Raw genomic sequence first — 27090 nt, 5'->3', positions numbered from 1 at the left:
TGTCTACCAGTTCCCAATGCTGCTCCTGTGGACCATTGCCTTCCCAGTCTACCAGGTATTAGAGCCTTCCCCTAACTCACTGAGAGTCCAGGATTTACTGGACCAAGTATTCCTCCTGTCTGCTGACTATTATCGGTGGCAGGTTGGAGTGGTCTGGGAATGGGTTCTTGGTGAAGGGCTTTAAAAGTGAGAGGTGAATGATGGGGTGGATCTTCTAGGCAGGGCCAGCGCAACCCATTAGGCGACCTAGGTGGTCGCCTAGAGTGCTAACATTTGGGGGGCGGCAACTGCGGCAGCTGGATGTTCGGCTGCCGCGGTCGTCATCAGTATTTTGGGAGCAGGACCTTCCGCCGCTTCTGTCGGGGGCGCCATTTCGGGGGCAGGACCTTCTGCTGCCTAGGGAGTCAAAAAGGCTGCCAGCGCTCTTGCTTCCAGGATATGATCAGCTGTAATCTGAAGGTCACTGGGTTTACCTCTTCTGTAATCTTGAAGGGGTGCAGTTTGTTGTAGTCTGGTTTGGTGGATAAGTGGCGTGATTTAAGGTGCTGGGCAGAGAGTCACACCTTCTCCCCATGGCCATATTGGGGGCAGCCTGACAGTCTAGTACTGCGTGGTGTTTATAGGCTTCTTTGGTAGACTGCAAGTTTTATCTGAGCTCCTGGTGCACCTGGTGTAGGTGGGAGGCTAAATCTGCAGTGGCCATGAGGGGGTAACTTAAGGCTAAGCTAGGGTGGAAGTAGTGGTGAAAGCCATCGTTCCCAAAGAATGGGCTATGTTGGGTTGAGACATGGATTGCATTTGTGATATGCAAATTCTGTGTAGCACAGGCTGGGTAGCCAGTCATTCTGGTGGTTACTTAGATAGCAGATTGACACTCTCTGTTTGCACATTAGTCTGTGGGTAACAGGCAGGTGAGGTGAGGTGAGGTGTCAAGGAGTCTGAGAAATTCCCACCAGAGTTGAAAGATGAACTAGGATACCAGTCTTTTGAACAGCTCATTATTAAGTGGTAAGAAGTACTGGTTTTGGATTGTAATCTTCTTCAGAGTTTGGTAGTCCACACAAGGCTGGAGGAAGAGGCCTTTCTTCATATAAAGAAGATAGGGGCTCCACTGGGGACAAGGAGGGTCTCTGCAGGTTTTCTGCGAGTTAGCTCCAGTGGGCTTGTAATTCCAGTTTGGAGAAGGAGAAGATGTGCCCAAATGGAACCTCTGCTCCTAGCTGGAGGTCAATGGTGCAGTCACAGCTGCAATAGAGCAGTAGAGTGTCTGATTTCTTTGTGTCAAACACATCCCTCCTGTAAAAACCTGAAGTGCATCTTCAACTATGCTCATGACTCAGGTCATCAAGATCGCCCCCATAGCTCTAACAAAATCTCAAATTGTGCTAGTAGTGGGCTTGATTTTTCCAGGAGCAGAGACGTCAGGGCCTCCCCCATAAGCAGGCTGATATCGTTCCTACCTGGGCTTGCTCAGTGGAGTATGACTATGGGTGTAGGAGAAATAGGGTCTGATGCTGATTTAGGAACCTACAAAATCTGTGATGATTGCTATTGAATTTGTCAGGCAGAGGGAGGTTGGGCAGAGCACAGATTGGAGCTGAAGGCAGCATGCCTGGAGCTTGCAGGATTGCATTCTGCATGTCCAGGATGGCAACCTGGGCTAGCAAGGTCTGTATGGCTTCCACTATCTCCATCAGAGATATTGACCTTTGTAGGATCCATGCTCCCCATATCAGCTGTAGTTTCCTTATTGTTGGTGTCTTTTGGGCTGCTCAAACTGTCAGAGTCTGGGCCATGGGTGGTGTTGCCTAGTGGTTGGAGCAGGAGCCTGTAGCCAGTAATAGGAGCCCAGGGTCAGAGCTAAAGTCAGAGGCCAGATGCCAGAGCCTAGGGACAGAGCTGAAATCAGAAGTCAGGAATAAGAACCAAAGGTCAGAGTTGGGTTACCTGGCATGAACCAAGGCAGGAGCAGGACTGGAACAAGTTGGGGCAAGGCTGGGAACAAGCAGGCAAAGGAGTTGTCGCAGCCATGGATTAATGCTTTGAGCAGACACCAAGCTGCTGTTGGGTTTCAGAGCTGGTCTGCTGATTTTTCCCACCAATTAGACAGTGTAGCCAGTCAGGCAGCCTACTACAAGATATCTGTGCTAGTCAGGTTGGCCAGAGACTGGCTCTGCCACAGGCCCTGATTCCTGTCACCTGTCTGCATGCTCTGCCCAATGCCAGCTCTCCATTAGAATACCTCCAGCCAGCACAGTGGGAGCATGAGCCTCTGTAATACTTCAGTAAAAGGGAGCAAAACTGAGTTGGGTTGAAAAAGGCCCAGTGTTGTGAGGATCACAGGCAGAAAAATAACAGTCACAGAAGAAAGGAAGAAAGACCTAAATATTGGAGGGAGAATAGGATCTTAACAGCAGGAGAGAAAAACAGAAGATCCATTGGGAGGAGAGAAAATGATGCTTTCAGTAGGACCATCCCCATGTACTTTCCGAGGGTGGGGGGCAAAAAAGGAGAAAAGCCCCAGGTGTTCTCAGGGGAAGGCCCCTGGGGAGAAGAAAAGACTTTCACTCTTCCCCATCCTGAGAAATGTAGTGTTGGAGAAGAAGAAAGAGACATGCCATTGTCCCATTAAGATCTCATTATTAGACTAGGCCTGCCTTCCTCCCATATGAACAATCTTGAGAGGGCCTCTCTTCCAGAAGACATCCACTGGTAGGGAAAGCATATACCTTCTCTCCTATACCTCTAAAGTCCTCAGTTCAGTGTGAAAAAGAAAATAATGAATATAATAATATGAAAGGTACAAAGTTTTGGGGGATGGATATACTGTAGCTATTAACACTACGCTATTTTTAAAGTACTCAGTACAGAAAAAGTCCTACAATAGAGTTAAATTCTGTCCTCAAATGTTCATGAGCAACTCCCACTGCCTTATCCTAGAGCAACATTTGGGCAATTTCATCTCCTATATTACAAAGTTCTGTTGGAAAGAGCCCTCCATACTGATAAATTTCAGGTCTCCATCCAATACCTGAGCATATATAAACTAATTTTTCTTGTACAAGAATCACCCTTTTTCTGAAACTCCAAAATGACTCAATAAATTTTCTCCAAATGAAAAAATGAAATAAAGTCTGACAGGATAATCTGAGAAAATCCACAGAATCCCCTGAGGTGATGCTAGTATTAATACATTTCATGCAAATGGGAACAGCTTTCACCAGCTGGCCTCCTTTTTATCAAATCATAATCAGTGAAGTATCCGTACAGGTGTTTGTGGATAGATATATTATTTTTCAGGTTTGAGTCAGTGAACTATATGTCCAAGTCTGTGTGTTATATATATATTATATATACATTTTAAAAATATTGTCCAGTAAGAGATTTACATGGATTTATCAAAGGTCAATAAAACCACTCAGACTGGATTTCATAACATTTTTTATTCCTAAAGCCTTTGAACATCTAAGCATACTGTCAGCAATGTTAATACTGATTTTGGCACTGACCCTGCAATCAGATTTCTGTGTGTGAACCGTATGCTCCTGTGGAGTCCCGTTGAAGACAGTGGGCTTCAACAGAGATGGAAGTGTCAGCAGATCCGATTGCCAGGACCCAGCTTTAGTAGTTATTTTTTCTACAGTATATTTTTAGGAAAAATGAGGGACTGTAGGTGTTGAATGTTTGTGCAAGTAGAAAGTGTTTTAGATCAGACATTGTACTGCTGAGAAGGGTTAAAAGAACAAGTGGGCTATTAGACTGTAGAAGTCCAACAGGTAGTTTGAAATTACTTCTTTTTCATGCTGAAAGTCTGTTGGGTTCCTTTCTGCACACCATTAGTGGATATTGACTTAAATAGGACTAAACCTTCTACGCTACACAAATAGCTCAAGTTACATCCAGATTGCTGAATCTTCCCCTCCCTCCAGCCAATAGTTTTTCTCCTGAGTATTAGAACATTTTGTAGGGATAATGGGGGGAGAGGGAAGAGAGATTAACCTCATCCATTATATGGTAATGGAGGTCCAAGGTTATCTTTTACATCCATTACAGATAAATAGAAACATTGAACAGATATGCTACAGATATAAATTGAAGACTGTCAATGGGGAGCAATGTTTTCACTCCTATTGGCCTGACATTCCTAAATGTACCTAAAAAACTGTTAATTTAGCTAAAGGAACAATATAACATTTATTCCATAGAACTGAACATTGTGGTGTCTTTTAGGAATAGAAGAAATATGACTTGTGTTTATCATAAAAAAACCCACCCTGATACTTGTGTATATGTATCTGTCTTTTGTGTCTGGGTGAACTGTCTCATATATGATGGTATGGTATGTTGTAAAGGTTTCACCAACATAAGTTAGTGATTTCTGCATTACAAATGGCCTATACAGATCATCCCAAATGAGTGCCAGTAAAACATTTACATCACTAGAGCATTAACTATTCAGTATATGCTCATATATTTTACAGAAAAACAAATTTAGAAATATTTGAGTTTTTTAAATTATTGGTACTTTTATTCATCTTGTTCTGTCTGTAATGCCAGGTGTGGATGTGGATGTATATGTATATGTATATTAGGGCTGTCAATTAATCACAGTTCATGGAAACAATTATCACAAAACAAATTAACTATATTAAAAAATAGTTGTGATTAATCACAGTTTTAATTGCACTGTTGAACAATAATAAAATAGCATTTATTTAAATATGGATGTTTTCTACATCCTCAAATATATTGATTTCAATTACAATACTGAATAAAAACTGTACATTGCTCACTTTATATTTGTTATTACAAATATTTGCACTGTAAAAAAGATAAACAAAGGAAATAGTATTTTTCAATTCACTTTATACAAGTCCACTCAGTCCTACTTTTTGTTCAGCCAATCGCTAAGACAAACAAGTTTGTTTACATTTACAGGAGATAATGCTGCCTGCTTCTTATTTACAATTTCACCTAAAACTGAGAACAGGCATTCGCATGGCACTGTTGTAGCCGGTATTGCAAGTTATTTACATGCCAGATATGCTAAATATTTGCATGTCCTTCATGCTTCAACTTTTAGGCTTTAAAGTTTTACATTGTTTTGTTTTTTAGTGCAGTTATGTAAAAAAAAATTCTACTTTAATAAATTGCATTTTCATGATAAAGAGATTGCTCTACAGTATTTGTATGAGGTGAACTGAAAAATACTATTGCTTTTGTTTATCTTTTTTACAGTGCAAATATGTGTAATAAAAATAATAATATAGAGTGAGCACTAGACATTTTGTATTCTGTGTTGTAATTGAAATCAATATATTTGAAAATGAAGAAAAACATCCAAAATACTTATAATACATTTAAATTGATATTCTGTTATTAACAGTGTGATTAAAACTGCAATTAATCACAGCAATTTTTTTTTAATCTTGCAATTATTTTTAATAGTTTGACAGCCTCTCTCTCTCTCTCTCTATATATATATACAGTGGTGAGCTGGAGCCGGTTCGCACCAGTTCGCGTGAACTGGTTGTTAAATTTAGAAGCCGGTTTAGAACTGGTTGTTAAAGGGGTGGGCAAACTCCAGCCCACGGGCCACATCTGGCCCATGGGACCGTCCTGTCTGGCCTGCCTGAGCTTCCGGCTGGTGAGGGTCCCCCGGCCACCCCCCTCTCACAGAGCCTCAGCGTGCCGCGCCGCTGGCACCAGTGCTCTGGACCATTCCTGGGCAGCTCGGCAGCTCCTGCTGCTTTCAGCGGCATGGTAAGGGGATGGGGCTGCGAGCTCCAGCGGGCCACATGGCATCCATACACACTGCCCTGAGCAGCATGGTAAGGGGGCTGGGCTGGGGCTGGGAGGAGGGGTTGGATAAGGGGCAGGGAGCGGTTGGAGGGGGCGGAGGTTCTGAGGGGGCGGTCAGGGGACTGGAACAAGGGGGGTTGGGTAGGCGTGGGAGTCCCAGGGGTCTGTCAGGGTGGTGGTGGATGGGGTCAGGGCAGTCAGGGGACAGGGAGAGGGGCGAGTTGGGTAGCGGGTGGGGTCCTGGGGGGGCAGTTATGGTGGGGGTGGTCTCAGGAGCAGTTGGTCAGGGGACAAGGAGCAGGGCAGGGTTGATGGGTTGCGGGTTCTGAGGCGGGCATTCGGGGGCAGGATGTGGGTGGGGTTCAGATGGGGTGTGTGGATAGGCTGTTTTGGGAGGCACAGCCTTCCCTACCAGGCCCCTGATACAATTTTGCAACCCCGATGTGCAGGGCCGGCTTTAGGAAGTGCAGGGCCCAATTCGAACAGTTTCGACAGGGTTCCAGCAGGGATGACTAAAAAAAAACACATAAAAAAACACGTGGGACTGAAGGACCCGTCACCGAAGTGCCGCTGAAGACCTGGTAGGGAACCGGTTGTTAAGATTTTGGCAGCTCATCACTGTCTCTCTCTCTCTCTATATATATATATATCTACAATTAGAGTTCATAAAGAACTATTAGTAACTTCTGCAATTATATGAACTAATAGTATAGTTTAAAACTTTTTGAGGCAGGGACTTTGGTGTTTGCATAGTGCTAGCATATTGTGGGTACTATTGGAAACAGATAATTACTATTATGTATGCCTTTTTTTACTGGTAGCACCCACAGTGTACTAGGTGCTCTGCAAACATAAAGGCCTGATCCTACATTCCTTAGATTATTAGCACTTTCCACATATAACTACTAATAAATAAAACTGGCTGGGAAACAAAATTTTTGATCCATGAAAAATTTCAGTATTTCAGAAAAAAATAATGATGAATCAGATGCAAATGTCAAATTTTTTCATGGGACTGAAATTCTGAAATATTTTGTTTCATAAACACCAAAATAAAATATGCTCCTCAGAATCCCATGTTCCACAGCAGCCTGCCTGGCAGGCTGGTGGAATGCCAAGTTTCCTATGCTTCCTATGCAGCTGGCCAGCTAGGGAGTTGGCTGTCTGGAAAGCCAACCAGCCCAGCAAACCAACCACCCAGGGAAATGGGCAGCCCTCCCACCTGCCTGCCATGTGAGAAGCTGAGGAGCCAGCCAGCTGGGGAGCTGTGTGACTGGGGAGCCAGGAAGCCCACCCACCCATAGGGTGGGTAGCCCAGAGAACTAGTTAGTTGGGAAGCCAGGCAGCCTGGAAAGGCAGCCAGCCTTTCCCAGTAGAGCTGGGTGCCTGGGGTGCCAGGGACCCGTGGGAAGCCAGCCTGCCAGTGGGACTGCCAGTGAGCCTCGGGAGCTGGGTGAGATAGTAGGAAGCCAGCCTGCCTGTGTGCCTAGTTTCCATCAAAAGTTTCAAGGGAAATGACATGGTACTGCAGAATATTTCAAGTCCATCAAATCAGCATTTTCTGATGGAAAACTGTTCAGTTGGAAATGTTTTGACCAGCTCTATTACTAAAGTTATCTACGGTAGTTATGTGTATCAGAAATAGTGTTTTTCATCCAGGGTGGTGTGTTTTTATTTATTTATTTAAAATATTTTTAGAATGAATTCTGGAAATGTATATAAAAAATCTTACACCTCTCTTTAAGGGGCAACCGGTTTTTACAATTACTTTTCTCCTGCTCCACAAGTCAATATATCTAATGTGCTTTGCCTTTAAGAAATCATCAGGTTCTCAATCACTGTCAAACTTATGGATTCTCGTTAGCTTCCGTAATCCTTACGGGAAAAATACCATATTTTTATTTTCTCTGGTCTCCAGAATTTTTTATTTTTTTAAAATTTGTTCCTTATTTCTTAGATCAGTAATTTTTTATTCTCTAATTTCTCCTGAATGTTTTTCTTCTTTGCCAGAATAAATTTGGTGTATCATTTTTTTATTTAGTTTTATATTTTGTAAAGAGGGAACCAAAATATTTTAAAGTGTATTAAAGGTTTTATTTAATGTATTGTTAAAACCAAGTTATCTTGTTCTCAAAGGCCCCCCTTCAGCAGTCCCTTTCTTTTCATCAAAGCAATTAAGCACATACTTAACTACTTTGGTATCTGATCCTGTGCTTTTAAGCCAATGGGAGCTTTACCATTGATTTCAGTGGCCACAAGATCAAGCCCTTGCTGAATAGGGATAGACTGATGTATGTGCTTGTCAGGGCCTAATTTACTATATCACGCTCAGATTAGAAATTGCTGTTTTTTATAACCAAAACTCAGATTGTGTGTTCAGTAACTGCTGTTTCTACAGTCTCCTCATGATGCACAGATGTGCAGAATTCTAATTCATGCCTACATGAATATCAATATAATTTGCCTTATTTTAACATTGAAAAATAACAATAATTTTGAATTTTGAAACATTCTCAGGCTGATGTATAGAGGAGAATCTAGCAATTTCAAGTAAATATTGGAATACGTATCAACTATGCATAATGTATTTTTTTCTCCAACTCTTTTCAGAGCCAAATTTTGTGTCATCCTATGACATTGGAAACTTCACCTACTTCTTCTTCCGAGAGAATGCAGTAGAGCATGACTGTGGAAAAACAGTCTTTTCCCGGGCTGCTCGGGTTTGCAAAAATGATATTGGGGGCAGATTTTTGCTAGAGGACACCTGGACAACCTTTATGAAGGCTCGTCTGAACTGCTCTCGCCCTGGAGAAATTCCATTTTACTACAATGAATTACAAAGCACTTTCTTCCTGCCAGAATTGGACTTAATCTATGGGATCTTTACAACTAATGTGTATGTAACTTACATAAAATTTGTTACTTTGTCTGTTATATTCAGAGTGAGGTCTAAGGTGCTCAAGCTCCTGTCTGGTTCAACATGTGGAAGGGATATTATATAAACAGATCATCTTGTACTGAAATATTTTGATTGTCTGCTCTCTTAGTTCAGACCAGTGGTCCACATAGTCCAGTGAACTGTCTCCAACAAATAATGGTTAACACCAAAATGCTTCACTTATAGGTTGCTGTAGAAAGTGCAGAAGAAGGAGGGATGCTTACTCTTTCCTCCCAACAGTGCAATCTTTGTCTTTATGACCTGTTTTGTCATCTTGTTCCTTTAAATGTAAACTTTATCCACTTTGTGCAAGCGGAAAGGTCAAAAGGCAAGAAGCCCTTCTTAGTACAGTAAAATGTGAAATGTATTTGAGGGGGAAAACATTTTAATTATAATTGTCATAGAAGAACCCTCAGGAGGGGGAACTACTCCAGAAACCATAGGAGGTTGATCTCACGGAGTTGAAACCCCATTCTTCCCTCCAAGTGGAGGGGCCTGCACTTTCATAAAGTGGTAAATTTGCATGGTCTGCAGGTTTTGAGAAGCTCTGAGGGAAGCAGAGAGTGGACCTGCTGGTCCTCGGTCATTCCTAAGGATTGCCCTGTTCTCTGAGGCTACTCTTTCCCCGTGAAAGCAGGCTTTATTTGAAGACTTGCTGCCACTAGCTAGTTTCTGCAGTGGCTGCCCATTATATTGTGTCCAAGGAGGATAGATGCTGCAGAGAGGAGTTAACTGGATCTGGTCAGGAAATTTTTCAGACATTTTTGTGGATTTTTTTTTCTACCAGCTCTAGATTTCTAGAAATTCCCCATGCTTGAATCCCTACATGCTTTCCTCCATAGAGCTCCATCCCTACAGTGCAATCGTGGAGAAGCTATATGGTCTCCTAAGGAGAAGAAACATGCCCCTCTTCATCAGTGTAAATAGAGGGGACCATTAGGACCTACTGGGTTGCACTTAGTACTCCACAATCTGGGCATTTCAATTACAGTGATTTTGGTTTGGATTGCCTGTAAAATTGCCACCTGGTGGATGAAAATGTTTCTCTTTGTAAAGATTAAGAATGACAACACCATGCCCTCCCCACAATTCATGTAATGTGACCACTAAATCCAATGCCATGGCTGCTTCATGAGCAGACTGTCTTTCAGACAATCAGAATCTACAAGTTAGGTCCTTAGTGGGCTCCAGGAGATCCAGAAATGATGAGTAGGTTGCCTGTTACAGTAAATCAGATGAGGTTTTAGCATCCTTGATGCTAATTGCCTGTGTACAAATGGATAATATGAAACTTACTGTCATCTACTAGTGGGTTTTTATTTATTTTTTTTATTTTTTTATTTTTTTTGCAATAAGCCTGACAAGCATAAGGAGTCAAAGTGCTTTTTGGTCATGGTTGTAAATCCGAACTGCTACACTGTTTGTTCAGTTGTTGGCAGGTCTGATCCCCAGGGATTATTTTCTCTTCCCCATACGTTTGAACAATAACAATTTGAAGCTTAAACAGTAGATTTGCTTTCTAAAGCCTTGTTTAAACAACAGAGTAAGTTAGAAGAAATAAATGCTATGTGGACCACTTGTCAGCACTTTTGCTCACAGTGGAAGTTTGTGTAACTGTCTGCCTGCTTCATTATCTATCCATTTATCTAACATTGTGGAAAAAAGAACAAATCAGGAGTTTAATTCCATGAGTTATATGTATTGTTAAAAGAGTAATTCTGAACCTTAATTCACTGTTAGCTGTTGGGCATTCAATTTATTTTGCTTCTGCTAAAAGCATTTTTATAAATATTTTAAAACCCCCAAATACTGCAGTTCTTTTTGGAGTTAGTTTTATTTATGTTTTTATGCCAACACAAAGTTGTAATTTGCAGCTAAGTCCCATTTTTGCGTTCTCACAGTTACTGTATACAGAGCTATATTGTTTACACTATGCACACTGTTGCACTTTATGTCTCATTTTCAACATGAAAATAGGGGAATGGTATAACTGGCTTGGCCAGGGTTTAACTTTTTGAGTCAGTGAGTTTAGAGAGTGTTCAGTTCAAGTGACCTCCTTATGGGCTTATTTTGCCAGCCAGTGGGCACTTGTTGGGTATAGTGATAGTGCTGTGTGGAAGATGTGGGCTTGAGTGCAGATCTCTTGGTTTCTGATCCTGCAAGAATTTGGGAGTATTTCAAAGGGAACAGACTTAGCCCCTGTCACAATACAACTGGCTGATTAGAAAAGGAGAAATATTGACAGATAGTGAGATGTCCTTCTTATTTGGAAGAGTGAAAATGAAATTTGATGCATGAAATTAAATGCAGGAATTCCTTAGTTTCAATCCAAGCTCCCTCAATATTCTGGACAAGCCACTTTATTCATTTTTAGTTTTCCCATCTAAAAAGTGGGGATGATGATACTTTCAGTGTGTGTCACACAGAGGTGTAGTAAGAATGGCTAGTTAGTGTTTATAAAGTGCTTTGAAGATGAAGAGCTTGATTGCAGTAGGATTTACTCTCCCACCCTCGGCTGCTAGGCCAGGATAGCTTTTAAGTCCAACCAGGATGCCCGAGGTGTGCAGCTGTGAGCTGATGAATCCTGGCTCTGACCACTTTCTGGCTGGCTCCACCCATGTTGTGAAGTACTAATAGAGTTGCAGAGTTAATGAGGGGAAATGTTACTTTTTGCGGGCAGTTAATTGATTCCTTGATGTCTTTATTTATCTTATGTTTTCATTTTGTTTTGCAGAAACAGCATAGCTGCCTCAGCAGTTTGTGTTTTCAACTTGAGTGCCATAACTCAGGCCTTCAACGGACCATTCAAATATCAGGAGAACTCCCGCTCTGCCTGGTTGCCGTACCCCAATCCCAACCCTAATTTCCAGGTACTTACACAGAAGTGGAGGGCACTAATCCTCAACAGTCTTCTTTAAAATGTAGCACAGTTTAAAGGTATCAAAGTACAGACTGTGAGACAAGTATTGGAGTTCTGTATCTGGAGCCAGTCCAATTACCAGGTAAACAAATCTATTTAGATGGATATCAGTGAAAAGAGTGGCACTGTACAGAGATCAGTTCACATTATAAAACAGTCTCATTGATAATAGGCACAATATATCCTTCTGTTACCTTTTGCCCAAATTAGCCAAAGGAAGAAAAGACAACTTAAGGACAATATTGTGTAAAACTGGTGAGCTTTTAAAAACAGGATTTATTGGGACACTTTTTGTCAATGTATGTTGGATAATTTTACATCCCTTGAACTTTGATTTTTGTGAAATGTTGGGAGACTGAAAGTTATTCACAGGAGTAGGCAAAAAAGGGAATAAGGCACTTTTGTATTAACATTTTCACCCCTGAGTTTGAAAGAGAAGGATGAGCTCCTCCCCTGCTCCCCCTGGCCTTTGAGGGACAAATGCTCCACTTCCCAGATTCACAAAAAGTGTCTTTTCACTTTTTCACAACATCCAGACCATCACATGGAATTCCATCCAAAATTTTGGCGTTTTTAAAGTTTATTCTATTTCATAAGAGTTTCATGAAAATACGCATATTTTGACCCCCCCCAAAACATATAACAAATATAAGTACACCCACTTACCCACCCAGGCGCGTGTGCACACACACACATACACACACACATACACACAGTTTTAATACCAAATCTGGGAGATAGGAATGTGATATTACTAGTACAATAAAAATCCAATGCATCCAATGCATCTCCGTGAAGTCACATTATCTTCAGTTAGGCTCTGTGTGGGCAGAGGGGTCCACCCACCCAGACCAGATTGGATTCGCTGGGCCCAAGCTTGCATTGTATTATAGCTGTGCTTCTTGATACATGAAAAACTAAAGTTCCATCTATCTCATCAAACTGAATGTACACAGTAGAGAGAGATTAAAGATCTAGCACACTAGCTGGGATGAATGCAAGGCAAATTTTATATTCTGTTGACACAGATTCTCATCTTCTTGCTCACTGCTCTCTTGTGGGCACTTTACATATTCACAGCTAATACCACATCCCCCATTCTGAAAACAGAAGAATGATAAAACCTTTATATTTATTCCTGTTAAAAGTTGTTTAAGTATCAAAACTAAACAAGAATTGACATCCCTCTGAAGGACAGGGTAGACTGCCTTTTGAACTTTCAGCCTTTTGGCAGAGATTTATTCTGCCCTTTTAAGATATTTGGCTACTAGTCCTCTGACTTTCTTGATTTCTCAAGATCTTATGTAATCCTCAGGAAGTCAGGAGGTCATCTTTCCCTAGCTGGATATCTCCTTGCAGGAAGAAGATCTGGAAGACACAGGTAGTGATCAGGCTGTATTGTACGTTCTCTTGGTGATGCAACAAGATGACACTGGTTCTGATGATGATTCCCACTAGCACTCTAACAAAGTAGGATTGAGGTGTCCTGACACATGCCTGCACTGCAAGTGGTACATGCCAAAACCCCTACTGGAAATCCAATTTTGAGAAGACTTTTGTTTCTCTAAGATGTCCAGGGAGATGTTCAATACATGGGTGTACATGTCACTGTCTGCAGACATTCTCGTTGAGCTTGGTAAAGTCTACACAGATCAGAACTTTGTCATTTGGTTCTGGGACCATTACCCATCCTGCACTCCATTCACCTGGGGTGTCTATTCTGGAAGTGACATCCATCTGCTCCATGTAGGGTGACCAGACAGCAAATGTGAAAAATCAGGACGGTGATGGGGGGTAATAGGAGCCTATATAAGAAAAAGACCCAAAAATCGGGATTGTCCCTATAAAATCGGGACATCTGGTCACCCTAGCTCCATGCAGCTGAGGCAGTACAGAGAGAGAGACTCTTCTAGGTGTCACAGAGTAAATGGCTTTGCTTTTGTTGTAAGTTTAATGTGGTATTGTTCCACTAATATTTCTAGTACTTGGAATAATATTAGGAACCTCTTCTTGATCTAAGCTTTGAGGCCAATGGCAACATATAACCATGCCTGGGGGCTGTGGTTGCTGGGAGGCCAAACAGAGCAGCATGTGACCATCTACAACATAAACTTTGTGGGATGTGGTCTTCTCTCCAAGTTTTAGAGGGCCAAACAATTCCTTTTCACATTTAATGGGGACTGTCCTGGGCCTTTCAGTAGTCTTTTTTTTCTCTTGAAGAGCTGGTGTTTTCATCCTCCTATGAAGTAATTCTAGAATCAGTGTTACATCAGCACATTTGTCTATTTTGAAGTTTATAGGTTTCCCAAGGTGATTGTTGTACTCGATGGTGGGGTTTTATGGTCATCTCCTATTGCTCGAAGTGGTATATCTCGGTGTCTTTTAGGTCATTGTCTTGAAAGACAGCTGTTACCATGCATTGAGACCAGCAGACTGCTGCATAATGTTTGCCTTTTAGACATTTCATGCATGTGGTATCACCTGCTGGACAAAGCCGTTTGCCGGGAGGTGGTTTGCCACACTACGAGCATTCTTTCCTGCTCTTGTTGTATTCCCTATCTTTACACCATGGTAGCATAACCCCCTCTGTATTCCTTTGTGCTCTTATTGAACTGAGTGGGTATTGTTCCTGGGACTCCTGAGATATTTTCCTCCCAATGTCTGTGGCTTCTACAGTAGGTTCCTCCTCAAAGTTATTCCTGAGAAGAGTCTGTTGCTTCTTTATCAACTGACTTTGGAGGACTATGTTCTTGGCTGTCTCTAGTGTTAGGTTAGGATAATTTTGGAGTCTTTCAGATAGTTGGTCTGTCCCTGAGCCCTAAAACAAGCCTGTCTTTGATTAAGTCTTTGCTCATCTCCCCGTAGTCACGGTGCTGGATTAGGGTGTGCAGGGCTGCTATGAAATCATTCACTGACTCACCCTTCTGTTGCTTACGTAAGTGAAATTGTGCTTGCTCAAAAATCATAATGTGCTGTGACATGAACTGCTTCTCCAGTACTTCTTTAACTGTATTGTGCTGTTTCATCTGAGCAGCTCTGAGGCTTCTCAGAAGGATAATGTTGTCTGCTGCAAGTCCCACTATACAGAGCAAGGTGTTGTCTCTTCTCTGGTTGTCAGTATAAGCCAGAAGCCAGACGGAACCTCTGGAATCTGCTTACCCAGAGTGGCCATCCCTCAGGGTGCTGGACATCAAATTATGTTGGGGTGGGGGGTTGGGAAAAGGCTGGGTCAAATGTAGCCATCTCTGCTGTTTTACCAGATTTCCCCCTCCCCTGCCCCACCTTTTTTTGTTTGTTTGTGTGTTTATTTGCCTCTGTGGAGTAAGGTGGTGTGGCCTTTAAGGAAGCAAGCTGGTGTTGCTGTGGACCACCTAGCCTTAGTTTCAGTGTCCCTTGCTTTCCTACCCTCACTCCCTATTGCACCCTGGACTCATCAAAGCAGTTCTCTCTGGATTCTCTGTGTTTTCAAGCTTTTTCTCTGCTTGTTCCATTGCTAGCTCTGTGCACTGTTCTGGCTGGGCTGGAGGGCCTGCTTATCTACCTTCCTGTCCCCCTTTCTCCTTTTTTCAGGGATGTTCTCTGATCTCTTGGGTCTTTATTCAATCCCACGCTGATACCATGTAGAGATTACAGAGACCCAGCACACTCTGGTTGGGATGAATGCAAAATTGACTTTGTTTCCTGTTCACATAGACTCTTACCACCTTGCTCTATGTCCCCTACTGGTCACTCTAAATGATCACAGCTAACACTCCATACACTGTGTTTATGCTCAACCCAGAGTATGATGTGGTTTGAAAAGCTGATGTGTCTTGAAGGGTAGCAGTATAAGGGCTCAGTTTTGATCCCCAGATATTCACAAGTTTACGAGAGAGGAACAATGATTCAAGTTTGAGGCTAGAATTAGCATCTAGCCCAAGTGTAATCGTGCTGGGATACTCTTGTCCACTTCACCTGTGCCAGAACAATGTGAAGAGGGAGCATTGTTTTACAGAATAGGGCAGGAACCCTGGTCAGAAAATAGTGTATCTTTCTGTGCAAGAAGATCCACAGATATTAACAAAGTCTTCAGCCCATTTTCAGCTTTGAGGGCACAACTAGGGTGACCAGGTGTCCGATTTTCGACCGGAACACCTGGTCAAAAAGCAACCCTGGCTGCCCTGGTCGGCGAAGTCCAGTCAGCAGTGCTGCGGGGCTAAGGCAGGCTGTTCCCTACCTGTCCTGGCTCTGCATTGTGCCCCGGAAACAGCCGTTCCTAGGCAGGGTGGGCCACGGGGCTCCAAGTGTTGCCCCAGCCCAGAGCCTCCCTCCATACCCAGAGCCCCCTTCTGCACCCCAAACCCCTCATCCGCCGCCCCAGAGCCTGCACCCCGAGATGGAGCCCTCACCCTCTCTGCACCCCAACCTCCTAACCCAGCCCAGAGCCACCTCCCACACCCTGAACCCCTCTGCCCCACCCCCAGCCTGGAGCCCCCTCCTGCACTCCAAACCCCTCATCTCTGGCCTCACTCCAGAGCCCACACCCCCAGCCGGAGCCCTCAACTCTTCCTGCACCCCAGGCCCCTGCCTCAGCCCAGAGCCCCCTCATGCACCCTGAACCCCTCATTTCTGGCCCCACCCCAGAGCCTGCACCCCAAGTTAGAGCCTTCACCCCCTCCTGCACCCCTAGCCCCTGCCCCAGCCCAGCTAAAGTGAGTGAGGGTGGGGGAGAGTGAGCCACCGAGGGAAGGGGAATGTAGTGAGCAGAGGGCAGGGCCTTGGGGAAGGGGGTGTGGCCCCAGGGAAGGGGCGGAGCTAGGGCATTCGGTTTTGTGCAATTACAAAGTTGGCAACCCTAGGCACAACCAGGCTTGCCATTGAAAGGTATAAGGAGTGCCCCCCTAAAGTGCCTACTCTTTTACTGTAGCAAAGGCTACAGGTGCTTCAGTGTAACAAGGACTAAAAATAGTTTGTGAAGCATTTAAACTTGTTAGCTGTAGTGTAGCTAAACCACTGTACATCCCCTGAAAATGGTGGACAAATCTGATTCCATATTGTAAAACTAATTAGTCCAAAGGTGGGTCAATCTGTGAAACCTTCTTAAACAAGAAAAGAAAATTTTAGATAAGTACAGATAAATTTTCCTATTGTTCTGCCCAGAAAGTTCCACAGATCCTAATATTAAGATTTTATCAGCAGTGTGGCTCCAGTGGGAGAAATAGAAAGGGAAACTATATAATATCAGTAGTTTACAAAGGTAACTTGTTTTTATTGAGATACTACTGAATGCAGCACCTTTCACCTAATGTTGATGTTTGCATGTCTGACTTGTAGAATTTAATGAAGGTGTTGAAAGAAGACCACATGGCCGCCTTTTAGGAGTCAATGCCGACGAAGTGGGCATTCACCCACGAAAGCTCATGCTGCAAAACGTCTGTTAGTCTATAAGGTGCCACAGGATTCTTTGCTGCTTTTAGGAGTCAAAAGATCTTTACATCCATGAAGTAGAATCTCCAAGCAGGGGACCTGCAGGTGGTTTCCACTTCCTTTGTGCTTCCTGAGTGATGCAAATGAAGCAGAACAGGGCAGAGAATCTGCCTCAAATGATTGATTAGAGCCCCAGGCCCTTTTTGTAGTAATATGGTTGACGCTAAGGCTGAAAAGGCCAGTTGGGTTAGCTGAACTGCAGAATCAGTCTATATATGGAAAGCTTTTGAATTCTTGGTATTTTGAGTGTGAAGATTTCACATGGAGCAGAATAAGTATAAGTATAATTAGGGAGGCCAAAAAGGAATTTGAAGAGCAACTAGAAAAAGACACAAAAAGTAATAGCATTTTTTTTGTAAGTTCATCAGAAGCAGGAAGCCTGCCAAACAGTCAGTGAGGCCACTGGACAATTGAGGTGTTAAAGGTGCACTCAAGGAACATAAGGTCATTGCAGAGTTGCTAAATGAATTCTCTGCATCAGTCTTCGCTCCAGAAGATGTGAGGGAGTTTCCCCACACATGAGCCATTCTTTTTAGGTCAGAAATCTGAGGAGCAGTCCCAGATGGAGGAGTCAGTAAAGGAGGTTTTGGATCAAATTGATAAATTAAAAGTACTAACTCACCAGGACCAGATGGTATTCACCAAAGAGTTCTAAAGGAACTCAAATATGAAATTGCAGAACTACTAACTGTGGTATGTAACCTATTGCTTAAATCAGATATATTAGATAAGATATCGTAGAGCTGAAAAAGGTACTGAGAAAGGTATGGAACAGCTTCTATATGAGGAGACATTAAAAAGACTGGGAAGATATGATAGATGTCTATAAAATCATGACTGGTATGGATAAAGTGAATAAGGAAGTGTTATTTACCCCTTCACATAACACAAAAATCAGGGCTCACCCAATTAAGTTAATAGCAGGCGGTTTACAACAAACAGAAGGAAATACTTCTTCACACAACGCACAGTCAACCTGTGGAACTCATAGCCAGGGGATGTTGTGAATGCCAAAAGTATAACTGGGTTAAAAAAAATTAGATAAGTTCCTGAAGGATAGGTCAATCAAAGACTATGGGCCAAGATTTTCAGGGATGCAACCCCATGCTCTGGGTGTCCCTAAGCCTCTGACTGCAGGATGCTGGGACTGCATGACAGGGGATGGAAAGAATTATTCTTCATAACTTACCTTTTTCTGAAGTTATGATACAACTTAAAGTGATATTGTTGTAACCTCATTCTCTTTTGAATAGACTTACCCCTCACAATACAAATAAAGATGACATACTGATCTGCAGAGTCATCCTTTTTGGACTTACTCCTGTAAATGGATCCTCACTTACGGTGGAATGATGCTATCCCTCCTAAAACACATAACTAAGGCTTGATTTTGGAATTCCACAACATGGTTCTAAGATTTCATATGGGTGTTAAGATCTACTTTACTATATATATGTATACTTTTATTTATTTACAGTGCGGTACAATGGACCAGGGTCTGTACATGAATCTGACTGAGAGGAATCTTCAGGATGCCCAAAAATTTATTCTAATGCATGAGGTGGTTCAGCCAGTTATTCCAATTCCTTACTTCATGGAGGACAACAGCCGATTTTCCCATGTGGCAGTGGATGTGGTGCAGGGCAAGGACATGCTTTTCCATATCATCTATCTGGCCACAGGTATGACTTAATGGTGCTGAGAAAACTTTAGAAAGTCAGAGATCCTTTTCGATGGTCTGTATATCAGGTCTGAAATGCCTAAACCACCCTGGAGAAGTGGGTTTGTAATTTGACAGCATTAACTGTGCCCTTCACCTATTCGAAGTAGCTAAGCTAAACACCATGCATTTTGTGGTGGGTGGGTGGTTCTTTTGTACAAAATGTGAAAAATCAAGGCTCTGTCTCCTCTGCATGAATGGGGCTAATTTTTCAAATGGAGGTCCCCCCCCATGCCTGTTCCACAAAGTTGAAGGGGAAAACCCCACTTCCCTTGATGGGACAATATGCTAGAGATTCCAGGAGTTGTGTCTTGTTGAGTTTCTTTGCCTCTTTCTTGGTTTTTGCAGCATAGACTATGATCTCGCCCATAGTTTGTAAAGTGTTTTGGGATATTTTCGTATGGAAGATGTTACACAAATGCCACATATTATTACTATTGGTGTTTTTTATATTTCTTTTTTTCCCTCATTCCCCTACTGCTTCAGCCAGCAAGAATTGGATGATAAATCCCTTTTCAGATCATCCCTAAATAATTTATCCTTAGAAAACTTTATATCCTGCTTTCCTACTTAGCCTTTTGCCCTGAAGTTCAGAAATGAAAGAAAAATATTCTTCCGTTGAGAATGCCACTGTCTTCCTGTCTATAAGGACTTTGGTAGAGAATGATTTTTTTGTCTGAACCTTTTATAAGGTAGTTGAGAATGTGAGAAGTGTTTCTAATGCACAGTGCTTTACAGAGTGGGTCACTGGCTACATTATTCCACTGATTGAAATTCAGATGCAAAACAATTGAATTGAGTAACAGCAAGTATATAGCCTGCTCCTGTAAACCCTTCTTCATATAATTAGTCCTCACAGAACTAGTCCTATAGACATCAGTGGGTCAACTCAGGTCAACAATGGTTTTCAGGACTGGTCTTGTAGTTAGTATAGTAATAAGTGTGGAGATTTTAGGGAAAGAGTTCTTTATTAAAACAACAACAGCTATTTGCTTGAATTTGCTCTCATTGAAGTCCATAGCAAAACTCCCATTGATTCCAGAGAGAGCAGGATCCATATTTCTTGTTATAAATCTCCAAAATTACAGCTTCTTAATGATTAAAAAAAAAAAGCTAATGCTTGTTTTGGGTTGCATTAGAGGTATTTAGTAGGGGGGAGGAGTGCTGCTAGTCCCGTATATAGGCGGCTGTGAGACCTCATTTGGAGTATTGTGTGCAGTTTTGGGAATGATCCGGAATGGAAGGCCTTTTCTTATGAAAGAAAGAGAGAGAGGAGAGGGTGTTTTTTTTTTCCAAAAGAAAAGAAGGATGAGAGGATATGATTACACTTTAAATATATCAGAGGGATAAAATACCAGGGGGAGAGAAGAATATTTCAGCTCAGTGCTAATGTGGACACGAGGACTAACGGATATAAACATTCTATGAAACCACTTAATGAAAAACATCTTGTTCTTTGGAGCATTGTGGGTCAATCTACAATGTGACTTCCTCTAGTTTCTTTTGAATCCAATCAATAAATCAATCTCTTATTAGGACCCTGCTTCTTTTTGACTATTACTATGACATTATATTATCATTTGGTGTTTTCAGTTGAGACAGTGCTTCCTTGTGTACTATCATGGAATAACAACCTTACTCATTGTTGTACTGCAAATGTACTGCAAACACCATTAATAGGCTATAGCAGCACAAGGATTTGGACAAGTATAGTCAAAACAATTTGATCAATTATAGTATATTTAGTGAAATCATAGCCATAAAAATATTGTTTATCCTGTGCAACCCCCATGATAGATATTGGATCACTGAAATGCGTTTTGAATTGTTTTTGTACTGGGTTGCTATTGATGCACTGAGACAGATTTGATCCCATCATAATGACACTATCTAGAATTATGTAACTTCTCACAGTTCCTGATTGTCTCCAGGTTTTTAATTTCTTCACTGTTCTTTCTGTTATAACTGATTTGGTAAATGTAGGGCCCCAAGTTTTAAGGCTTGGTATATGCTCTTTTTATGCACCTTTCATGCTGATAATTTAGGTCTGGATCCTTATTCAGGCAAAACCATTTCTTGAATTCAGAAGCTATTGAGGACACTTAGCCTCTCAGAGGAGCCACTTGGCACCTTGTTGTCATGACAATTATACATTGAGAGAGAGAGAGAGAGAGAGAGAGAGAGAGAGAGAGAGAGAGAGAGAGCATGCACATAACTAGAAATAAAGATGGAGGTTCAGCTTTAATTTTAATGTTACTAAGGGTATGTCTACTCTACAAGAGTAGTTCGATTTAACTTAGGTCGAATTTGTGGATTCGACCTTATGAATTCGAATTTGTGTATCCACACTAAGGACACTAATTCGACTTTGTGAATCCACACTAACGGGGCAAGCGTCGACATTGGACGCTTTCTGGGCAGCTATCCCACAGTTCCCGCAGTCCCCGCTTCCCATTGGAATGCTGGGTAGAGCCCCCAATGCCTGCTGGGGGAAAAATGTGTCGAGGGTGGTTTTGGGTAACTGTCGTCATTCAACCGTCACTCCCGCCCTCTCTCCCTGAAAGCGCCGGCGGGAAATCTGTTACCGCACTTTTCTGGTCAGTGACAGCGCGGACGCCACAGCACTGCGATCATGGAGCCCGCTGCGATCATCGCTGCACTTATGGCCATTGTCAACTCCTCGCACCTTATCGTCCACCTCTTCCACAGTCAGCTGCTGAGAAATCGGGCGAGGAGGCTCCGGCAGCACGGTGAGGACATGAAGTGTCAGAGTGGCACAGACCTCTCACAAAGCACGGGATCCCGCGCCGCGGAGATCATGGTGGCAATGGGTCACGTTCATGCTATGGGACGGCGAGTCTGGGCCCGGGAAACAAGCACGGACTGGTGGGACCGCATAGTGCTGCAGGTCTGGGATGAATCACAGTGGCTGCGAAACTTCAGGATGCGTAAGGGCACTTTCCTTGAACTGTGTGACTTGCTGTCCCCTGCCCTGAAGCGCCAGGACACCCGGATGCGAGCAGCCCTGAGTGTGCAGATGCGAGTGGCCATAGCCCTCTGGAAACTTGCCACGCCAGACAGCTACCGGTCAGTAGCGAACCACTTTGGCGTGGGCAAATCTACCGTGGGGGTTGCTATGATGCAAGTAGCCCACGCAATCGTTGACCTACTGCTCTCAAAGGTAGTGACCCTGGGAAACGTCCAGGTCGTCATAGATGGCTTCGCCGCGATGGGATTCCCAAACTGCGGTGGGGCTATAGATGGCACTCACATCCCTATCCTGGGACCGGCCCACCAGGCCAGCCAGTATATTAACCGAAAGGGCTACTTTTCAATGGTGCTGCAAGCACTGGTGGACCATAGGGGACGTTTTACCAACATCTACGTTGGGTGGCCGGGCAAGGTTCATGACGCGCGTGTTTTCAGGAACTCTTGTCTGTTTAGACGCCTGCAGGAAGGTAGTTTCTTTTCGGACCACAAAGTAAGTGTTGGGGATGTGGAGATGCCTACAGTGATCCCCAGGGACCCAGCCTACCCGCTAATGCCCTGGCTCATGAAGCCCTATACAGGCGCCCTGGACAGTGACAAGGAGCTCTTCAACTACCGGCTGAGCAAGTGCAGAATGGTGGTGGAGTGTGCTTTCGGACATCTCAAGGGGAGATGGAGGAGCTTACTGACTCACTCGGATCTCAGCGAAACCAATATCCCCATTGTTATTGCAGCTTGCTGTGTGCTCCACAATCTCTGTGAGAGCAAGGGGGAGACCTTTATGGCGGGATGGGAGGTTGAGGCAAATCGCCTGGCTGCTGATTACGCTCAGCCAGACACCCGTGCGATTAGAAGAGCCCAGCGGGAAGCGCTGTGCATCCGGGAGGCTTTGAAAGCTAGGTTCCTCAGAGAGCAGGGTAACCTATGACTGTCCAGTCTCTTTACAGAGAAGCTGAACCTGCCCCTGTTTCAGTTACTATTGACTTTTTTCAGTGGTTACATACCCCATTCACCAGGTTTCCCCCCTTCCAACAGATGTTTAAAAATAAAGTTATTGGAACATTTTTAATTAACAAAGTTTTCTTTACTAACAAATTCTCGTTCAAGGGTTCAAACAGGGACGCAGACTGTGGTGGGTACGGTGTGCAGTGATGTACAGACCGCTTCTACACTCGAGGACTGACAGGCTCCTGCTCCTACAGCAGTCTCTGGGGGGAGGACGGTTACAGGAGGGTGTGCAGGAAGGGGTGGGTTTGCAGGAAGGGGTGAGGGCTGTGTGGGAAGGGTGAGTAGGTGTGGGGGGATGATGACTCTGGCTGGGGCTCAGGGCATCGGAGAGGTTCATGGCTAGGGTGGAAGGGCATGGTAAGGGCAGCCTGCCTTGCCATTTGTGGATGCCAGGCGCTCGGACCCTGGGGCAACATACACCTCCCAGACTGACCTGGGGCAGCAGACACCTCGCAGAGTGACCCGGGTGCCTAGTGACTGCACTCTGTGTGTGACCTGCTGTTGATCCTGCCCCCATGTCTGTACCCTGTTAATGGTGGCTGTCCTATGCAATTAACAAACTCCTCCCCCCCCTTCACACAAAGTCTTCTGCAAAGAAACATGACGGAAACAGTAATGAACAGCAAACTATTTTTAATACTCAACTACACAGTTGGGGGATGAAACTGGGATTTGGGATCGGGTGAGCCAGGAAGGGAAGCAATTCTCATACTTTAGGGAATGAGAGCTGTTTGGTACATGAGCGCTCTGCTGGGGTGGAGTGACAGTTTTCACGGCCCCTAGCGCCCCTCCTTCTTGTGATTTTGGGTGAGGGGGGGACAGGACTTTGTGGCGGGGGAGGGCGGTTGCAGATACAGTCCAGGGGGGCTCTCTGCTCCTGCCTGCGGTCCTGCAGAACATCCACAAGGCGCCGGAGCATGTCCGTTTGCTCCCTCATTAGGCCAAGCAGCGTTTGAGTCGCCTGCTGGTCTTCCTGCCGCCACCTGTCCTCCCGTTCGCTGTGTGAGCGCTGCTGCTGGGAGAGGGTCTCCCTCCACTGGCTCTGCTGGGCCGCCTCGGCTCTGGAGCAGGCCATCAGTTCAGCGAACATCTCGTCCTGAGTCTTTTTCTTTCGCCGCCTAATCTGCGCCAGCCTCTGTGAGGGGGATGCCGGGGCAGTTCGGGAAAGAGCCGCAGCTGTGTGATGGGAAAAAGGAAGTGATTTCCTTGCAAAGATACATGTTTGCGAACACTGAACACAGTCTACTCAGTTTCTGTGAACAAGACCATACAGGGCACCTAATCTCATGTGCTCTCAGGACAAGTTCGAATTTTCGGCATTTGCTTTCATTGCCTGGGGTCTTGCACTGGAGATCAGACAAGCGGGGCAGGACAGCAGAATCCGTGTAGCAGCCAGGCCTGGTAAGCCATAAACTTTAGGCTGCTTAACAGTTAATGGATAGCAGTGCCCTCCTGCTGCAGGCAATCTGGAAAGCATAAAGTCTGACCCTGTTCCAGCCCCTCGCGGCTGTCCCCGGGAAAGATCCCTGTATGCTTTTCCTCTGCAGCCTCCAACACGTGGCTGTTAAACGACGGTCATTGTTATGCAAAGGAAAAGTCAAGCATTCACAATAGTAACATTAAAGTAATTCCCCTAATTAGATGCAGCAGTCGCCGAGCGAGATCACCCTGAGGCGGGTCACCAGGAGAAACAGAGAGCGCATGCTGCGTGAATCCCTGCACAGACCAGGGCCCTATGCTGCCATGCTGGTTGAGGCAATGCTCCCACTATACCTCAGGATGGCCTGGGGTGGAAGAGTGTGCTTCCACGGAGCACCCAATAAGGCACCTCTCCCCAGGAACCTCCTGCGGAGGCTTTTCAAGTACCTCTACGAGAGCTTCGTGGAACTGTCCCAAGAGGATTTCTGTTCAATCCATATATGCATTGACCTTCTTTTCATATAGTTTTTATTCCTGTTTTTTAAAAAATAAATGTTTACATGTTTATAGCGCTTACCGACTGATCCTTCCCCTGATTCAGAGTCCGGGTTAACGGCCGGGGAGGGTTGGTAGGGGATCTCTGTGAGGCTGATGAAGAGATCCTGGCTGTTGGGGAAAGCAGTATTGTAAGCGCTGTCGCCTGCCTCGTCTTCCACAAACCCTTCCTCATCTTCCCCATCGGCGAACATCGCCGAGGAACTGCCCGTCGACACTATCCCATCCTCAGAGTCCACGGTCACTGGTGGGGCAGTGGTGGCAGACCCACCGAGAATGGCATGCAGTGCCTCGTAGAAGCGGCATGTCTGGGGCTGGGCTCCAGAGCGTCCGTTTGCCGCTTTGATTTTTTGGTAGCCTTGTCTCAGGTCCTTGATTTTCACGCGGCACTGTGTTGCATCCCGGCTGTATCCTCTGAGTGCCATGGCTTTGGAGACCTTCTCGTAGGTCTTTGCATTCCGTTTTTTGGAGCGCAGCTCCGAAAGCACAGACTCATCGGCCCACACAGCGATCAGATCCAAGACTTCCCGGTCAGTCCATGCTGGGGCCCTCTTTCTACTCTGAGATTGCATGGACTCCTCTGCTGGAGAGCTCTGCATCGCTGCCAGTGCTGCTGAGCTCGCCACGATGTCCAACCAGGAATTGAGATTCAAACTGGCCAGACAGGAAAAGGAATTCAAATTTTCCCAGGGCTTTTTCTATGGCTTTTCCTGTCCAGAGCGTCAACACAGTGGTGCACTGTGGGATAGCTCCCGGAGCTACTAAGTTCGATTTGCATCCACACCTACCCTAATTCGACATAGCCATGTCGAATTTAGCGCTACTCCCCTCGTCGGGGTGGAGTACTGAATTCGAACTAAAGAGCCCTCTAGGTCGAATTAAATGGCTTCCTGGTGTGGACAGGTGCGCGGTTAATTCGAATTAACGCTGCTAAATTCGAATTAAAGTCCTAGTGTAGACCAGGCCTAAATTTGTCAATATGAACTTTGAGCCAAATCTTGTTTTAAACCTAATAGTTGCATTTAATTTCTTTGGGATTTTTTTTTATAACTAATCTTTCTTTCTTTCTTTCTTTCTTTCTTTCTTTCTTTCTTTCTTTCTTTCTTTCTTTCTTTCTTTCAGAATATCATGAAAAAAGCATGCTATGTACTCTAGTAAGGGATTGCCACATTTTACAGTTAGGGATTTTGTCTGTCAAGAGACGCTTGTACTTCAAGACTACATTCCAAATTGTAGTTCACAGCAGCCTTTTCCCCATATTGAGCCTGATATCAGCTTTAGCTCTGATGGCACAAACATTTCTGCAGATTGTACAATATGCATTTGAAATGACAGAGCATTTGGGGATGTAGTATCCACTCAAATACTGTCTTGACATTTTGCCTGTAGTAAGTGCTTCATGTTGTAAAACTAATTCTAAGGTTTTTCCATTCTAAGTTTTGGACTGTCCTGTTTGTATGTGTCAAGAAAGGAAAAAAATCGCACTTATGAGAAGGACCATGGAATCTTTCACCGCCTTCATTTATGGCTATGCAAACAGTTTTATATATACATTACAAAAATACCAGAAATCAGCCCTCCAAATCCTATACAGTTTGAGTCATGAGAGAGCCTGACTTAACAGGGGGTAGATAGAAATACCACAGACAGTTTTAAAAACTCTAAAACATTTCTCTTGTATACACATGATGGTGCGGTGGGGTAGTTACAATTTTATTGACACTTGCCTGGGCTAACCTTGACTCTGGAAAGGATCCAGAGGCGAGCAACAAAGATGATCAAAGGGATGGAATGCAAGCCATATGATCAAAGGCTGAGGGAACTGGGTATGTTTAGTTTGGAAAAAAGGAGATTAAGGGGGGATATGATAGTGGTCTTGAGATACTTGAAAGCCTGCCATAAAAAGGTGGAGAAAAGTTGTTCTCTTTTGCCATAGAGGGCAGGACAAGAGACAATGGGTTCAAACTACAGCATAATTGATTTAGATTAATTTCAGGAAAAACATCCTAATTCTAAGAACAGTAGGACAATAGAACAGACTGCCTAGGAAGGTTGTGAAAGCTTCTTCACTGGAGGTTTTCAAAAGGAGGCTGGATTGCCAATGGTCTTGGATGGTTTAGACACAACAAATCCTGTATCTGGGCAGGAGGTTAGACTAGATGACCCTTGCAGTCTTTTCTAATCCTATTATTCTATAATTCACTCACTCATGACTTCAGAATTCATGGCATATGAGGCTGTATCAAACTGGTGTTCTGTGACTCTTTTACCCCG

At 44.0% G+C, this 27090-nt stretch overlaps 1 protein-coding gene across 1 annotated transcript in view; it reads left to right on the top strand.

The window, feature by feature from the left end:
* Nucleotides 1–27090, top strand: part of SEMA5A (semaphorin 5A) — a 633881-nt gene that overhangs the window by 390208 nt on the left and 216583 nt on the right. Inside the window, exons 8-10 of the mRNA XM_039523675.1 lie at nucleotides 8413–8698; nucleotides 11475–11610; nucleotides 18604–18808. Of these exons, the coding sequence (XP_039379609.1) occupies nucleotides 8413–8698; nucleotides 11475–11610; nucleotides 18604–18808 (627 nt within the window). The remainder of the gene's footprint in view (nucleotides 1–8412; nucleotides 8699–11474; nucleotides 11611–18603; nucleotides 18809–27090) is intronic.

The sequence above is a fragment of the Mauremys reevesii genome, linkage group 2 (assembly GCF_016161935.1).
Source record: "Mauremys reevesii isolate NIE-2019 linkage group 2, ASM1616193v1, whole genome shotgun sequence".
In the NCBI taxonomy this organism is placed as follows: Eukaryota; Metazoa; Chordata; order Testudines; family Geoemydidae; genus Mauremys; species Mauremys reevesii.
Note: the sequence above shows the minus strand (reverse complement) of the source record. Positions and strands in the feature narration are given on the sequence as shown.